Source organism: Apostichopus japonicus, chromosome 4 (assembly GCF_037975245.1).
Source record: "Apostichopus japonicus isolate 1M-3 chromosome 4, ASM3797524v1, whole genome shotgun sequence".
In the NCBI taxonomy this organism is placed as follows: domain Eukaryota; kingdom Metazoa; phylum Echinodermata; class Holothuroidea; order Aspidochirotida; family Stichopodidae; genus Apostichopus; species Apostichopus japonicus.
This window is the reverse complement of record NC_092564.1, coordinates 5,299,426-5,318,583: the sequence shown is the minus strand read 5'-3', so window position 1 is coordinate 5,318,583 and position 19,158 is coordinate 5,299,426. Positions and strand designations below refer to the sequence as shown.

The 19,158-nt window shown below is 36.8% G+C and overlaps 1 protein-coding gene across 1 annotated transcript; it reads left to right on the top strand.

The window, feature by feature from the left end:
* Positions 1 to 1,410: 1,410 nt before the first annotated feature.
* LOC139966247 (protein SSUH2 homolog) lies at positions 1,411 to 17,459 on the top strand. Its single transcript, XM_071969088.1, has 12 exons — positions 1,411 to 1,782; positions 4,257 to 4,411; positions 5,313 to 5,477; positions 5,866 to 5,938; positions 6,624 to 6,753; positions 7,705 to 7,890; positions 8,592 to 8,654; positions 11,335 to 11,438; positions 12,757 to 12,849; positions 13,622 to 13,724; positions 14,619 to 14,723; positions 15,295 to 17,459. The coding sequence occupies exons 2-12, from the start codon at positions 4,267 to 4,269 to the stop codon at positions 15,439 to 15,441; spliced, it is 1,314 nt and encodes a 437-aa protein (XP_071825189.1). The 5' UTR covers positions 1,411 to 1,782; positions 4,257 to 4,266; the 3' UTR covers positions 15,442 to 17,459.
* The last annotated feature ends 1,699 nt before the right edge of the window (positions 17,460 to 19,158 follow it).

The following is a 19,158-nucleotide window of genomic DNA, read 5'->3' as shown; positions in this document are numbered from 1 at the left end:
ATGCATACCCTAATTTGAATTTTTGGTATGTGCTATGTAACATCTACCAAGGTTTCTTGGAGAACACTTTCTTGATAATAAAACACAATGCATTAAGTTAACCGTTTAGACGGACCTATTGCATTAGTGTTGTCAATTAAGTTTCCTATAAGTTTGTTAGGTTGTCCCGGGACCGACACAACAAAGGTGGGGGACTGTAACTGGAATGGAGCCTAGCTGCATGTGTACCGTCCTTTGAGACTGGTCTAAGCACAGACCGAACCAAGTGTAGCAGCTGCAGCTTGTAATATTGTTTGTGTATAGGGATGAAAGCGATAACTGACAGGGAGGGCAAACCTCTTTAGTGGCAATACATTAAAGACTCCAAACCATAGCAAATAGGATGTGTGTGTGTGTGGGGGGGGGGGGGATATACATTACTGTCCCCTACTTAGAAGTGCATGTGTTTGTGTGTTTGTGGTCTCCTCCCCTCCCCTCCAAATCGACACCCATGCATGTATGCAGCTGTGTGCTTCTGAACATTATTTCCAATTGTGGGGCTTTACAGGCAGAAGGGTATAGCAGAGTATAGAAGTATCTAGTAGTAGCTGGGTATAATAGGATATAATATGGTATAGTAGTGTATAAGATAGAGCAGTAGGATACTGCAGGGTGTAGGTAATTATAATAGGATATAGTAGGGGATATGACGGGATGGGATACTAGGTTATAATATAGGTTGTAGTAACGTACGTACATGATAGTAGGGTAGGTCCATATTGTTTATGCTACGTACAGCTCTTCTCATAGTGTTTGATGGTGAAGTAAAGCTGCATTTTTCATTGCGTTGTAACATTTCATGACTGCTATGACCACATATATCTTGTAATATTCATATATGGATACCTCACCACCCTCCAGACGCGTAGCCAAGGGGGGGGGGGCGAAGCAGCCGCCCCTGAGCATATTTTTTGTGTATGTTTTTATGATATCGTTACTAATTTCAAGAGAGAAAATGCTAAAATGCAACTACAAGGCCTGGGAAGTGCCATTTCCAGCGATCTGGGAGGCATTTTCAGCCAACATATTCTACGCTTCGCGCCAACTCATGGTAGCGCTACGCTTAGATAGTTTGCAATGCCGTATCTACGGCTCTGATATATTCTACAGTTTCGCCCCTCCCTTGGCAAATTCCTCGATACGCGCCTGCCCACCCCCCCCCCCCCCAACTTTACAAAGAGATGTGATGACAACCACTTGACTGAGCGCTGAACATTTTGCGTTCCACAAACTTCACCATGCGTGTTGTATTTCTTTATTTGTTACCTTCTAAAAATTACACCGAATTAAGCCTGTGCATCGATTCAGATGCGATTTTCATGTATTGACTTATAACAGCTAACATATGCAGCAGTTTGAGTAGCAGTGGTTAGTTACGATACCACTAGCTGGCAAAGGTTCAAGTGGGGTTGCTATGGTTACGTTAGCAGGGCGAGTTTACTCCTTTAGGCTTTACAGTCAGTCCTCCTATATTGATTTCTGTTACTTGTTAAGTTGTTATGCCTACGTCGTTAATACGTCTGAACTGGACAACTGCTTGTGTAGAGATTGATCTCATCCGAGACTCATCGTGCATCTAACGTTTAACTTCGATATCACTTTCTCTGATTCGCCATTATATCCAGGCTGCGTTGTTTTGACTCTAACGTAAGGCATCACTTAGGCTACCCCTCTTACGTTAGCACGACTTGAACCCACGAAACCAAGTTCTCCAAATTAAGTGAATTCAGTCACAAGTCAGAGGTAAGTTAGGTCCTACGCCTACATTGTTCTGCGAAAGAAACACCTAACCTAAGCAAGGCCTGTGTTAGTTCTAACTTACAGAAGGGCTTAATTGGATTTTCGACATCTTTGGCTAGGATATTACAAACGGTGTGGGGTTCGCTATTTTAATCTAGGCAACTGTAGGCTTAGGCCTAAGCTAGGGACTTGCTCAGTCTACCTGCATAGAGATTTCGCTACGTTACGACAGGTCGAAGCAAACCTTTGCCTAACTTAGTATTAGTAATAGTAGTAATACAGTGAGGCCTAAAACAAAGTGGGGGAAAGGAGTAGCCTAAGACAGTTTGACTAGGCCTAGTCCCTAGCGTGAACTTGATTTTACCTGATAGAAGTACATAGGCCTATAGGCCATATCAATTTTTAGCAGGTGGCTAAAATTCTAAGCCAGTTAAATTTCTAAGCCAGTTAAAATAATTTTTGTTAGAAAAAACTTGTGTATGCCTCAGGCCTAATTCATTGTTTCCAACTTTCCATAGGCATATGCCCAGCATGGTATGGTAAAGAAGGTGGTTTTAGAGCACCTAAGACTTTTTAGTAAAATTTAATTCATTCAAGTTAGGCAAGACACCCAGAGAAAGTGTTAACTTAAGTTCCTATATTTTCCAGCTGGGTAATGACCTTTAACACAACATAAATTTGTTGTTAGTAATTAATGATGTTTTTAATTAAAACATATGTCTTCACCATTTTTCGTCCACCCATGTGGTATGTTAGAGCACCCTGGTGCTAATTTGGACCACCCTTTCATTGATTCTATTTCACCGACAGCAGATCTACACACATGGGTAATATGGTGGATAGAATGTGAAAAATTTGATTGCTCTCACTACAAGTTTGTGCTACAGATGTTAATTTGAGATGTTAAAGGGTGTGAAGACTCGCGCAAAAAGAAACGTCTAATGCCGGTAATTTGACCTAGTTTCGAATGAGGTGTAACAGAAGTATTAAACACTACCATCGAATCCAGAAATACACACACAGCTTGCTACCGTCGGTAATTAGACACTAGTGTATACAGTCAGTACATACAGCTGCGGTCAATACCCACAGCACAGTGTACAAACAGTACAGCGATGGACATCTCAGGCCCAGCTAAAGATAACAAGGTATCACGTTTCATTACTGTCTGCATTTGTAGCGACACGAACAAAACATCACTTGCCAGCAACAGAAAGTTAACTTTTTCAGATGACCGCACGCGGTTTGGGCGAGTCTTCAACGCCTTTAAGGTAGTTTTTGGCAGCAACAGAAAAGCTAATTGCATGTCACCAAGCTGTTAAATCTGCATAAAGTCTTCATATTAGGATTTTTATTGAATTGCAAACAATCCAACATCAAATTTTCAAAAGATACTGTGGTTTGGCGAACTCTTAATACCAATTCAAAATCCCAAATTTGGCACTGATTTAGTTCTGCAGATCTAATGAAGTTGATTAAGTGAATTAAGTGAACTGAGCTGTCAAAAATATGGAAACATGGTGTGGTTTGCAACCTTCCCTTTATTAGAGTGAAATAGCCACCTGACAGCAATTGTTTACTAAATATGTTTAATACTTAGTCAATTTCTCTCAGTTACGAAATTTCACTGAATGTAAATGAATACTTTTTATGCTTCAGAGTTCACCAAGCCCTTGAAATGCAGTCTATTAGGTTCAAAAAATATTTATGCAAGATGGCATCAAAGTGTAAATGCATTTATTAGTGGTAATTAAATTATTTGATGGAAATGATGAGGTGCACCAAATCCACTGTGCGGTCTAAAACCCGTAACTTACCTTAACTCATTAAATTTATAAGTTTCAGTTTTGATTGTCATTGCACCAGTGTCATTCGTTTGCAAATGAATTGCACAACTCTAAGTTAGTCTTTTCATCCAAAAATAGGAGCACACTGCCCATGATAAGTATTATATTATTGGTATGAAAACATTGGCTAGTCCTAAAGAATAAGCCTTAGGTTATAACTTTCACACAAGATTTGGTGTACAGTACAGTAGCCTGAGTAATCACAAATTAAGTTAGGCTCTAGGTTTACAGAGATATGAAAGTAATTGAAGATGTTAAGAAATAATTTGAGATAGAATTTAGATATCTGTATGCTACTTATTTTTTCCCAACATTTTTCTAAGATCAAAAGTCATCTGTCTGTAGCCTAGCTTCATTCAATTGAAAGTACTTTCCCCTTTTGTATTCCTATATATAGATTAATGATGGTGGAGTCAGACAATTCAATATCTCCAAAGATGGGCAGTGAAAAGAGGTGTATGTTATAACCTATATAATATGTGACAAATGCTTTAGTTTTCTTCTTGCATTTCCATTTGCCAAAATTAACAATTCTTTTAATGGGATGATTCTGTTAGTTGGTCAAGAAAGAAGACCACCTTCCATGACTTAATGCATTATATTTTGTTTTCCTTTCCTTTTGCTAATCAGACTATCAAATATGGATCCCAACCTACCACCAACGTACCAGCAACCATATCCTGCACCACCTGGTGTTCCAATGGATCAGCATTATAACGCAGCTCCATCACAAGTTGGATATGCACCACAAGCGACTAATGGACAACCTCCACCACAACAACAAGGTACTGTACTACCCATGAAACACCCAAGATCATCATCTATAAAACACTATATAACCAATGCTATTGGAATGTGTAAATACATTAAAAAAGGGACTTTCAATGAAGAATAAACTGAAACTTATTCTTAAAAGGGCCAGCTGTGTTTGTATTGTAAAGTCTCCTAAAACACAATAAATATGTGCATCCTTGTCTTGTTTCATTGGTGTTAGATCAAATGTTTCCTAACCCCCAAAGATTAATACATACACAACACATATCAACGATAAACCTATTAGAAGTTGCTTCATTTTCAAACATAAAGGAGGAAAATATGGCTACTAGCCATATCTATAAACATTTTTGGCTGAATTTGTGATAAAGTGATTAGGCTTGTGACCATGAGAGCTCCATTAGAGCATTTGAGACAATATGACATGCATCTAGTTCTTTTATGAAATTTTCTATTGATATCGTGAAATGATGTGCTATCACCTGTTTTTAATCTGCCAAACATGAAGCTTTAAGGAAACTTATTGTGTCAAATTTACAAAATTAAAAATTATTTATCTGATCAGATTGAAAAACCTACTATCAATTATGTGACCAGTAATGTCCATAGAGGGAGTAGTGTAAATCAAAGTGACGGTACTGTATGATGAGGGCACTGAGAATTTCTTTAAACACATAGATCAACATTAGACTTGAACTCCCTGCATTTGTTGGCCAGTTATAAAAGTTTCATTTAGGATTGATAGCACAGAATAGAATTTGCAATTAATCAAATGCATCTAGCATATCCTAAGTAACGTTTTGCATGAATTAAATTTTGGTCAGTCCAAAGATCCATTAGTTGTTGTTGAATTAGGTTCAATGAATATTTGGATTTTGGACTTTTTTTTCCAACCATTCTGTATTTTCATAGCTTGGCAGCAGAACCAGCCCAAAAGTGGTCCTTGTTATGACGGGAGTGACGCTTCAGACACGGATCCCGAGGATAATGAACAAGCAGCTCCGGTCTACCGTGCTCCACCGGATCCCACAACATTTGAGGCACCCTCTGGGTACGAGAAAGTTGGCAATGAGAATGGTCAGTAGTGGTTTCTTCCTTCGTTAGTTCCTTGCTGTTGGGAGAAAAGTAATAGGCAGTTTGTGCACACGTACGTGTGTGTCCTTGTGTGGCTGTGTGTGACCGTGATGTTTGGAGAACAATACCTCTAGTATATCTTTTATCTCAAGATGCAGATTCACTGTGATGAGTGCAAGAAACCTATTGTTGTTGTTGTTGGTGGGGTTCCTGGGTCATTTGAGGTTAGCAGACCTCAAAACATGACAACAACCTTAATAAGCAATAAATCTTAGGAACTGTAACTTGTAAGTTTGTATACATGCATTGTGCTTTGTAATTTTACAAAATTATGAATACTGTCTTGTTCTTGCTACTTTTGTCACTGTTCATTGTTTTTCTCATTTCATAGGTGGTCCCTTACCCCCTCCAAGTAACCCTTATTATTCAGATGGGGATCAGAAACCAGAGGAGAAATTTGTTGGGTAAGTTAGGTTAAATTTAATGATCCATTTTAATCAAAATCTTCTGGATATTTCTGCATCTACGACAGTAGTTTGAAATAATTTAAGTCTTTACTGTCACAGATTCTCTATAACTTTGTGTGTACTATAAATTTGATCACATTGATTATTGAAAGTCATTTTGGCTTTGCTATGTAATGATTTACTCTTTATAATGTTGGTTTGTGCCTTTTATGTGTTAGTCAGTAGCTAGTCATTTAACTATAATTCACAACATTTATACCAGTCAAATTCACCACATTATAAGTTAAATGGCACTCTGATTGCTTACAATTGGATTCTGTAACATTATAATGCAGATGGGTAAAGCTGCCTCACCAGTTCAAAGCCATGAAGAGAAGTGGTTTCTGAATTCCCTTAGTCCAGTATCCTTGAAAGAAAGATGACAAGGCCATACAAAGTGGGTACTGTACACAGCAAGAACTATGACAAAGTGAGGGCGCAATACAGAAATAGGAATAAGCTAATGACACAATAGTTTGGAATCCACTACAAGTCTGTGTGCAAGTTATGAATGAGCTCTAAGACTTGGTATAAAAAAATATATATATCTTTTATATTTTTCAAAATGTCAAAAGTGGTCAATCAGTAAATTGTTCATAAATATTTGATGCCCATATTTTCATCCTCTTTTTCATGACATCAGTGTAAGCTCTATGGAAGAAGCCAAGGTTCGAGATGCTATTCTAGAGTTTGCTAACAGGAAGTGCTGTTATGGAACTGGAGCTGCCAAAGACATGAGCTTCAAAAAGATTGATCCCAGTGGAGCCTTACATGTAAGTTTTTCATGTTGATTCTAATCAAGTTTTTCAAGGTCATAATGTATCCACCACATTCATTATAATGTAGGGAGCTTGTTTAATCGAGTTAACTTGTAAGTTAAGATATCAAGTTACAAGTTACGATACAAAAGAGTAAAATCTTTTTAATTTGTCCGAGTTGCTTTCTTCCATGTCAGTAATACCAATGTCAATTTTCTTGTTGACAAAAAGTTTTTGATGATTAGGTCAAATTTGTTAATTACTCATGTAATTACAGAACCTTAGCTTGGTTCCAAAATCTAAAAGGTGTCTGATAGTTAAGTTAAATCATTTCCATTATTTGAGTAGTATACCCAGAATGATTGGTAAAATTGCCACCCCTAACACCAAATAACATTGGTAACATTGAATAAAAGCAAATTATGTAAGTATAGTCTTTTTACTACAATTCAGGTACATTGATGAGATACTGTTGTGTATTTTCTTCAAGTTTATTTTGTAAGCAAAAATTCCTTGGCTGCTCCAAATTTCAACGTGAAATTCTGTGTCATTTCAATAAAGAATGTTTTTCTATTAACTTTCAACAAAAACCTGCCCAACACGCAGTCTAAGCTTATGTTGTAAATTCGATAGGATCAGTGTCAAGGATGTACACCTGAACTATTATATCGGGTCGTAATCCCCAAATTACAACTTTAGTTGAGAGGGTTCCTCCCTCCTCTTTGTAAATTAATTTAGAAGCATTTAGAAGCCAAACTAGGAATAGCAATTTGTGTATTTTGCACCTCAGCTCTGTTTTGCAAGTATGGCATATTTCTAAAGGATTCACTCCCCCCCCCCCCCCCGGGCATCATTGAATTGAACAGTATCAGTGGTGTTTACAAATACTGTATCATTAAAGAAGTACTATCAGAGCATTCCAGTAGCCCCAGCTATATTTACCTCAGTTATGATCTCTCTTATTAGTACAAGCTTGAGACTTTCACTGAGATGAGAACCACTTGCTGGAAGCATGAACCTTACTACGGCGGCCCGATAGATGGAGCCGATCGTGGCCCTCCTCCAGGAGTGTGGGACATCCACTGCGAACCAAATGGGCTGTTTGACACGCACACAAAGAGATTGGAAATTCCACATAGCAGTAAAGTGAAGGTAAAGAGTTCAAGTAATTGCCAAAATTCTTCTCTGAGCCAGTATGTTGATGTCTTGTCATAACTTATAAACTTGTCTAGTGAAGTACGATACAAATTAGATTAATTAAGTTGCTTCACACAAAATCTAATGGTTCAGAACTGGTAAGAACTGAATTTCTTCTGGACACCTTTATCCTGCTCCAGACTTTAGTGATTCAGATAATGGATTGTATTATACTGCACATGGAACTTTGTCTCTCTCAATCTAAGCATTCAGATACTCCAAGGGTAAATCTTCTGTAATTTCATGCAAACTGTTGACACCAAATTGGTGTTAGCATTTATGTTACATGTATATCTATCTATATATATATGTTTATCATACAATCATAACACTTGGATAATACGCCCTCAATGACAGTTATACAAAGCCAATTTATATGCATTAACTCACCAGTAGAATCACTGTGGTGGAGTGGTATGGACTTCGGTTCGTGACACAAGATCCAGGGTTCGATTCCTACCTTCGCCTGATGAGTCCCAAAAGGACGAAACCAGTCGTGAAGTGGAATTTTTCTGGTGTGTTATTCTTTATTGATTTACAATATATATATATATATATATATATATATATATATATATATATAGATAAATATATAGATAAATTTATTAAACGCACAATTATTACTTAATGTTTTTTCTTATTGTGCTGTCTGTCAGGAGTGTCATGGTTGCTATGGTCGGGGATACAACAGATGCCATCGTTGTCATGGAAGGGGACGGGTATGTTTGGTCCACATTTTCAGATTTTCTGTATTTATTTTTAAGTTGCTAATATATTATTTACAGGCTTTTGAAGCCAATTTGAATGTAACATTTTTCTGTACAAGGTACAGTAGCTATAAAGCTTAGTGTCTGAAGATTTGTTAATAGCAATTAACTACTGATGTGATCTCAAAGTGATACCTGGTTTTATGCAACTAGCAATATTTTGAAGGGTAAATTGGGTAGTTTCATATGCTGAAATATACTTTTAAGTGTGTGCTAATGATGTGGCCTATTTATTTAATTATTCTGTATGTTTAACGTAACTTCAGTTTAGGTACAGGTAAAAGTTGTCCACTTTGTGATTTCACTACAGTACGTTAAACTACCCTATGATATAGTATTGTAATGTGCTATGATATCAACGATGGCAAGCTATAGTTCATACTTGGGAGCAGGTGCCGGTAAATTATGGTGTGTTATGATGGTGCAATATAATACTGTCGTTCACACTTGGGAACAACAACAATTCAACTTGAGCAAATTTTATGGTGTTAAGATGGTGCTGAATAATAGATCATAATAAGGATAGCAGAATCAAACTAGATGCTAGTGTTTTGTGCTACGATGGTGCTGAATCATAGTTCATACTTGGAAGCAGGTGCCAATAAATGACTGTGTGCTATGATGGTGCTGTATGATACTGTCGTTCACACTTGGGAAGAACAAAAAATTAACTTGAGCATGTTTTATGGTGTTACAATGGTGCAGAATAATATATCATAATTAGGACAGCAGCATCAAACTAGATTCTAGTGTATTGTGCTACGATGGTGCTGAATCATAGTTCATACTTGGGAGCAGGTGCTGGTAAATGACAGTGTGTTATGATGGTGCTATATTATACTGTCGATCACACTTGGGAACAACAACAATTCAACTTGAGCATGTTTAATGGTGTTAAGATGGTGCTGAATAATAGATCATAATAAGGATAGCAGAATCAAACTAAGTGTTAGAGTTTGGTGCTACGATGGTACTGAATCATAGTTCATACTTGGGACTACTGTATTTAAATCTAGCAGTTTAAATTCATGTGTCTAACAACTAGCCCTCTAATGACTATAAAGGTTCCTCTTGATTCTTGTATGCAAGCTGCAGATGATGTTAGCTTTGAGAAATAAACTTCTTGAAGTTTCCACAATGTCTGTCACAAACTTAATACAGCAAACTAACAATATATATATATATAGTTTCAGGTTCTATCAACTTTCAAGTGAGAGGGAAAAAAAACAGGTGTTTTGACTAATGAAAAAGAGGCAGCCACTATAACTATCAGATAAGAGTTTGTCAATGGTTGAATAATGATGCGGCACTTTCATATAGCATGGTCGTTGTACTTGATGTAGGTTGCTGAGCTTAAAATAAAGGTTATAAAGTTAGCTGGAGATTCTAAAGTTAAACACATTGTGTATTGACGGTAGCATGACTCTACTCGACGTAAGATTTGACAACTTAACGAAAGTTCATATCGGGAGCTTCTACACTTGACTTTAACGTTGGACGTTTGAACTTTGATTGCATGATTCCACCTAATTTTTTGTCTTTGCCCTTTCTCACATTTTACTGACGCTATATTCAACAACGAGTGCTATCTGTCTCTCAGGTTTTCTTATTGTATGGATGTAAAGAACATGTCTACAAATGTAGCAGGCAAGATTTATTAAAATTGGTAGACTATTTTCTACAAGACTAGCAACAATTTCCCTACATTCATTCAACATTCCTTCTGTCTAATTTGGATAAATGGGGTATCTGATTGTGGTATGGTCTCATCAACTCTGTGGCCTTGCCTCTGTTCTTGCTCAACTTAATATTTCAGTAAAGCTCGTCATCTGAGGTCTCTGTTCTTCAAGTGAGGAAATATTTCCGATCATTGAACTAAAGCTTTTTACTCCAGGCAGTGGTTGCAATGGTTAAGTGATGGGGGTGATCCTTTCCTATTGCTTGCTTGTACTTCAATGTAAAATTGCAGAGCTTCAAATAAAGTTAATATTCAGGAGATGCTACAGTTTAAGTAGGTTATAGTGCATTACCTGCGAGAGTAGCATGCTTCTACTCGACATGAAAGAAGTTCATATCGGAAGCCACTATACACTTGACTTTTTAACGATTGGACAGTTGAAACGTTGACTGCCTGATTTCATCTACATTTAGCTAGTCTTTGCCTTCTTCACATTTTGATGTCGCTTTGATGAGGTCAACTCTTCTATTTAGGTTCAGTTGATATTTCAGGTTTTCTTGTTGTATATATATGTTACAAATGTCTAAAAATTTATCAGAGAAGCTTAATCAGTTTTTTAGATTGGTATATACTAGTTCAGAAAACAAGTTTGACATATTTTGCGGGCTTTCTGTCTGTCTGTCTGTCAGGATAAATCGGGGATCAGATTGAGGTTATAACAGAGAGCAAAATATTTCGAACATCAATGTCCTAAACATAGACCCCAATCAGTTTCATAACATAGTTATACCAGAGAATTAAAAGTGCTTTTGTGCAAGTGTTACATGCCAAATTGATTGTATAAACTAGTTTAGAAACAATACCATGTCATGAGAAAATAGCTACGGATAAAAAAAATTATGATTGTAACAACAAAATGGCAATTCAAGGAAAAGGTTTTTGTCATGTTCTTAGGTTCGTTGTTCCAGCTGCCATGGAAACGGAAGGCGCATGGTGCATCGCGATGGCGGTTCTCATTATGAGCACTGCTTCCGGTGCGGCGGGGATGGAAAATGTCGGTAAGTATTTTGATTTCAGCCGATGGAATTAAGACAGTCTGTGGAGTCTTTGAACTTACAGCTTGATGAAGACTAAAGATGAGTTTTTGTCTCTGGATTTGAGTTTCTGGAAAACAAAGACATCATGGGTCTTGGTGGGTATGGAAGAAGGAAGAGGGTGGAATGGGGGAACGATGGGGGTGGAATGCAGGAATGAGGGGGTGTAGATAAGAACTGAGAGTTTCTCAATACATCACTGACTGCCATGTGTATATTATTCTTTGCTGTCTTCTATGAGTGATGGCTGGTAATGCAAATTTCATTCTGTAGTCTCAATAATATGAGAGCCTGTGATCAGGATCAAAATTTCAGGCCCTATCACATTTATATATTTGCCTATGCAGGCTTTTTTGCAGTAACAAGTAGTTTGTCATGGCATTTTTCTCTCTGTCTCGAAAATAGCATTAACCATAATAACATGTTGTAACAAGTGGTATGTACAGCTTCTGTTACATAATGTGTCATTCAACTACTGAATGGCTAGCACAAAAATTCAAAGAGCTTATTAAAGATACATCTATGCATATTCTGAAAGTAAGTATTGTGAATAATCATCGAGTGAGATTATAAATATCCACTTGTTTGGTGGTCTTGCCTACAGGACTCCATCTTCCAACTCAGACAACATCTCTGGCTGTTTGAGACATGTTCTCACATAAAGGGATATTCCTGTGTCAAAACAATTTGCTGAAAATTCTATGCATCATTAGATGAAAACCAATTGAGGTAGCATGTTTTACTAGGTAGATTTATTTCTTGAGGATGTTTTTGTGGCAATAAGCAAAGTATGTACGTGAGATCATCAAGTTCCATTGATCTGAAACTGTATTTTTTTTCAACTTTTGTACAAATCCTTTAACAAATATTGAAAAATATAATTCTTGCAACCATATCAATCAAATTTTGATGAAGACCACTTTCAGATATTTAGCTAAAGGCTCCAACAGCAATTTAAATTCAAACAGCTTAAGCTGTAACAGATATCAGAGAGTTGCTTACACAATTTGCTCCTTTTCTGTCTTCCCCCAAAACAATTATGGCCAAACATCTCGTTGAAGTTTTGATGGCCTAACAATAATACAGAGTATAACAACATACTTCACTCGCTAAATTGAAATCCTTTGGCTTTTCACATGTTTCAGCTTTACAATTTCAGTCGTTAGAATTAAGAATGCATTCCTGTTTGATACTTTGATTGTCTCTAACATGATTCCTGCTGCTGAGGAGTAAACATCTGATTTCTGTATTAAATGAATTTTATATATTTTTGTTCTCATAGGTGTAATACATGTGGGGGAGATGGAAGAGTGACATGCCACACCTGCAGTGGCCGCTGTAGCCTCAGATGGTACATTCAGCTCACTGTGCAGTAGTAAGTTTGTTCTATTCAAAACCATTGAGTTTTTCTTTCATCAGTTTGGTGACAATTTTTTTTCCAACTTCACAATGGTTTAAAACTGTTTTGGTTTTTTGCCTGCCAAGTTTTGGGCAGCTTCTGAGAAAGCTGAGCTAACAGTCTGTGTACTAAAACTAAATAGTCCAGTCGTTTTGATCAATGCACCTCTATGATGTTGAAATACAAACCTGCACTGATATTGTACTGGTAAATTTGTCATCATTGGCCTTGGTAAGTTTTATACCTTTAAAGCTGTCGTTTCTGCTTGATCGACAAGTTTATCAAAGCTATGGAATATAACTCAAAAGTAAGGTTGAAATTGATCATAGTAGGACATGCATGTAGATTCTTCTGCCTAGTGAATGTTAGTAAGTGAATCATGAATGAATTTGATGAGACTCATTTCATCACAGTGACGATGTTCATATATCAATACAAACCACATGCACAAAGCTAATGAAAACTTCCAAAATGTGATATTTTTATTTCAATGTTTAAAATGGTACTTGTTTTATTGGGGATGTTTTTTTTAAAACTTTTTCTTTGAGGCTACTTATATTCGATTAAACTTTTAATCATGTTCAGACCCTATATGGTGGGGGGGGGGGGGGAGAGTGGGTAGTGGTGTTGGAGAAACAGCTGGGGGCATTTGGAATGGTGAGATTAGGGGCTCTAGATGAACAAAGGAGCCCCCTGTGGCTGGTTACATTTTTTTTATGGGTAATATGAAGTACTTCTTCTATTGCAGTACCAACAACCCAGAGGATTACATTCTTGAAAACACGGACATGCCTGATGAACTAATACGAGATGTGTCTGGAGAGGTCATCTTTGAACAAACTTTACCTTATGTGAGCCACCTCAACTGTTTCATATATTAAATTTTACGTGTATATATACTTGCTGGGAATTCCATTTAAGGCAATGGAAAATGTATGCGATATTGGGTAAACATGAAGAACAGTGAAAAAGTTTTCGACACCGGTTTTGTAGTTTGATAAGAAACTGTCAATATCCTTTGTAGATTTGTTTTCAATAATCTAACTTGCTCTCCTGTCGGACGTGCATTTTTGGCCATAGTATGAAAAATGACATTTTTGTATTCATTTTCGGACTAATTTGATGGTCTGTCTATCCTTGCCCTTCCACCAGCGCCCCTCCCCCCCCCCCCACACCTTTAATTTTTCTTGAGGATATGCTTTCACAGTCAGGCTGCCATTTGTTTCGTGCAACTACTTTCACTTCTAGTGCATTATGTTAATGATCCAGAAGAAGAAAACCATGAAATTATGACATGGAGTCATCTTTGTGGCCATCTGCAGATGACAACAGTTGAAAGATTTGCCAATTTTATGCTAGATTATTCCATTGTAAAAACCCTTATTTGACTCAACTGCCAATTCTTTTTCAACTAACCAAGAAAAATTTGATATAAGGAAACAATTCAGTTTTACTTATTTTTTTAAAACTTTTGCATGTCTCAGTTTGTAAAGACAGATCTACTCTGCTGCCCTCTATTTCATAAAAACTTTAAAGTGGCTATGAAGAAGAAATAAAAGGACTGAATGAGGTCACATTCTGATTGTAACAAAGTTTACCTCCCTATCCACCCCAACTTCTCCTGGCTTGCTCCCCACCCTTTCACCGGTTGAAATATTTCACCAGAATATTTCGGTCTTGTATACTTCTGAGTATTTTTGAATTGAGAATAATCATTGGAATGTGCGATGCTGATTTTTCTATAGGTTTGGCCTATTTCTCAATACCAAGTAGCTGAAGTCAATGCCAACTCAATGAGAATTGTGGAGAAGCACAAGAATTCCTGGCCATCCTGCAAGACGTTGCAACAGGTAAATTTGGAGATTTATCACTTTTATTCCTTTTAAACTGGTAGCACGCGATGAAATATTCCCATATCAAAGCTTGTATGCATTACCTAATTGTAAGCATCCATCTTTATGTAGGAGCTTAGGAGGGGGTGGAGAATGGGTGGGATGCTAGTTGGAAGGTTGGGGTCGGGTGGGGTGAGGGGTTAGTAATAAGGGATAGATACTACTTTTTACTACTTGATGAAAGTTGATTTGCATATGTCACATGACCAGCTCATGGGGTCTGGAAGACTGAAACAGACTAGCCTCATATACTTGAGTGAGATAACCAGACTTGTTGTAAGTACAATGAGTACAACCTGCATGAATGTCAAGAACATGTCTATGAGTACAACTTAAACAACCTTTGTGAAACTAATGTTAGAAGCCCAACAATACAGTTATTCATGTAGAGGAAGCGTTACATCACAGACCAAGACCGGCTACTCTAATTTAAGCTGTTCTGTTACTACAGGTTTTTTTATAACTAGATATGATATTATCATTTTATTATTTACAACTTTGACGGGTACATTCGTTGTCTTCTTTACAGCGTCAAGTCCTGAGATCAGTTCCAGTCACGGAGGTCAAGTATGACTTTAAACAGAAAGAGGGCAGGTTCTGGGTCTATGGATTTGAGTATGAAGTCTACTGTCCTGATTATCCGCACAATTGCTGTTGGGGTTGTACAATTCTGTGAGTCTTTTGCGATCACAAGATGGAGGCTGACACACATCAAGGATACCTACATCTTAAACAAGTACAGAGAAAACCGTTCATCAGTTGGTGAAGTTCCCAATTTCATTTCATCATACTGAATACCTGAGATTATGTATTAGTTGAAACTTTATACCTTTTTGTATCAAATACACAACCCAACTCTACTGTGTATTAAGCTATTATTTGTAATGGATACCTTTTTGGAACTATTTCAGCCTGTGATAAGATGCATACAAGACTTAAGCATCAGCATAGTCTTTTTTTTCCACAGAATTTCTATGAAATTTTTCTCCATGGGAATTCTTTTAATCTACAGGAAAGTGCCAAACCTCCACCCGTGCCAACCCAAATATATATAACTGCCTTAGGAAATCTTTCAAATTCGTCTGCTCTTAGAACCATGCATAGATAGTGTGTAGATTAGTGGCATAATAGACTTGTGACAAGCATCATTTGATGCAAACTTGCTACATCAACAGCAGATGTTTCCTTTCTGAGTTTTATGTTAGAATTCTGTGTAGCAAACGGTACCAGCAACCGCTTTCATTGAATTTCAAGACGTGGTTTCTTACCATAGTTCTTTCACTTTTATCATAGTCATGTACAGGTGTGCATGTCAAGATAGAGACAGGTTGTTATTACCACCCACCATCTCTTTCTACTTTTACTTGATATATAATATTCCACCTACGTATTACAGCTTTATACTTATGAGTAAGGTATTCGAAAGAGAAAAAAAAAACCCATCGGGAATTGATCAATAGTTCCAAATTAGTATCAATAATTAACAGGCGTTTGATTCTTAATGCTTTAAACGTATCTCATGCTTTTGTAATTTTTTGATAGAAACATACTTGTTACAGCAGGTAATATCTGCAGGTGTAATGCAGACTATTTTAAGTCTTTTAACATAAAAATTCGTAATTAAATTAAACAAAAAAGAGTCAAATGTCTACTGATGGTGATACATGTAACAATGCAATACTCATATTTCATATCCAAAGAAAACCTGAGGGAGGTCATTTCTCATGTTAAATGTAAACCCAAAATATTAATCTTCCATCGCCATCTGGCTGCTTTAATGTAGAATAATAATTAATTGCAGAGGTGTGCTGGATTTTTAAGTGTACATAGGCCTATTAATATGTCTCTGTTTGTTTTGCCAAATGGGTTATAAAGTGTTTTCTAATAGAAATGATATCTATGTTTCAATTTTGGTGGTATAACACCTGTGAAATATTTAAAAAATATGTTTTCAGAGATGGACGTATATTTCTGATTGTGTCTTTTAATTCTATTTTGTTATGACTCTGAGCTTTCGTACTTATTAAATATGTGTGTTAGTTAATGCAAGATTTTCACAGTTTTATAGTTTGTTATATTCTAAGAGAGCTATTAAAATGGTCTTCAATGGCCTTATCTTAATCTGGTTAATATTATTTTGTTTTTGATTTTATCCATAAATATGTAGCAGTTGGTTAACATAACTGCCTTAAGAAGTCTTTCAAATACGTCTGCTCTTAGAACCATGCATAGATAGTGTGTAGATTAGTGGCAATGTAGACTTGTGACAAGCATCATTTGATGCAAACTTGCTACATCACCGTCAGATGTTTCCTTCCTGAGTTTTATGTTAGAATTCTGTGTAGCAACAGTACCAGCAACCACTTTTTATTGAATTTCAATATGTGGTTTCTTACCATAGTTCTTTCACTTTATCATAGTCATGAACAAGTGCGTGTAAGAATCGAGACAGGTTGTTATTTATCACCCTCCATCTCTTTCACCTTATATAATATTCCACCTACATTTAAGATCTTTACCTTACACCTGTGAAATATTTAGAATTTGTTTTTGAGATGGGCATATGTTGTTTTTCTACTATCATTTGACTCTTACTAATTAAATTCATTTTTAAATATCAGTATTTGTTTATGCAAGATTTTTATAGTTTGTATTATTGTAAGAGAGCTATGAATAAATTCTTCAATGCCTTTATCTTAATCTGGTAAATATTCCTTTGTTTTGATTTTTATCAATATTTTGCAGTTGGTTTGCTGAGGTTTCATTTTTACAAACTATTGTCACTATTTAATGCATTCAATGGAGTGAGGGGGTGGGGGAGGGGGAGAGTTTAGACCAAGTTTCAGTGGTGCTGCAGTTGACATCTGTTGTGACACCAAGCCTAATTGAAAGTCACTGATGAGGAAATTATTGGGTAGGGTGGGGGAGGGGCTTGGCCACTGCCTCTCTTCAGTGTCAGGGGCCCTGCATTTGTCGTACAATAATTACAGACTGATTGAAAGGATATATGCAGTGGCAACCTGCAAAAGCATTTGAACTTGATGAAAAGAATCGATAGTTCATGAAACTCAGTGTTGTCCCCAAATATGCTAGAAATTCAGATATTGATCCAGCATTCTCAAATTTCAGCAAACGCTATACTACTACTTTAAAAGTTGCCATCCACACTGCTTCTTAATTTTCTGTTCTAACATTCCTCAATGTCTTGGAAGAACTCGGAAGGCCAGAACCTTTAGGAAATTACTTTGCTAACAATTGGGGGGGGGGGGGGTAAAACATGATTTTGAATACCGATTCTTTAATACTGATGATCTTTTGTTATTTGATGGTGGACATTAATGTAGATTAAGGATTAGAAGTACACGTCTGAATTCGACACATTTATGTTGAGAGAAGTTGATTCCAACTGTCAGACACTTTTAACGTCATCACAGAAACTTTACATTTGTTTGTCTTCACTCAACGTGAGATAGCCTAATATGCGATTCGTTCTTGCAGAGATGAAAATATACACTGTTAGAGGTTAATACAGACCCCTAGCAGACGATAGCTAAAACTATGGCAAAGTTCAACTTCAGGTCACCCCTGCCCAAGTGTTCAGCTAGCCAACGTCCTGCAGCTTAGCAATAGCATATATGCCAAAACCTAACTACGCTAAGCGGAACCTCTTTTACTACTAATAAATGGAGCTGTAACATACTGGGAACAGAAGATCAAGAATTCAAACGGGAGTGTATTTTGCATAGAGTGAGGATATGCACTAATGATTAACGAAAAATAAAGATACGTTGATTTTGTTTTCAAACATCGTTAATGGCAATAGTTAGGCCTAACATAACAGCTATGCTGTGACGAGTTTAGCGAAAAAACAAACAAACTTTTAGTTGTACTTGTAGCCTTGTGTAGGCCTATAGTTTTGTGAAGATCTATGCCTACCCCAAAGTACTGTAAACTAAGCCATAATGAAACAATCATTAAGACTAGTATTTTTCCTGTTTTATATACAAGATAAATGGATCTGATCCAATTTTGTTTAAATCAACACCCATCAGTAGCAATAGGACTAACATTATGCTTTAGGCCTCAGGTAATTTTTTAAGGCATTGAGTTTGATTGGCTCTTCTTGAACAATGCTTGTCTGTCAATTTCAGCAGATTGTGTACCTTCAAAATGCTCTGTAGAAGGAGGTACCTCCTCGCCTTCCCCTTCCCTGTTGGCAAAAGTTTTATTGAGAGTACTTGTATGCAAAATGGTGGCCTTTTTCTAGGCTTTTTAATGGTGGCCTTTTTCTAAGCAGATGAATCTGTATTGATTTCCTACTGTGAAGTCTACAGTGATTCTTTGTTACTTTTCTCAAAATAAGCTGCAACTTGGTTATTGTTACAAGTCACAG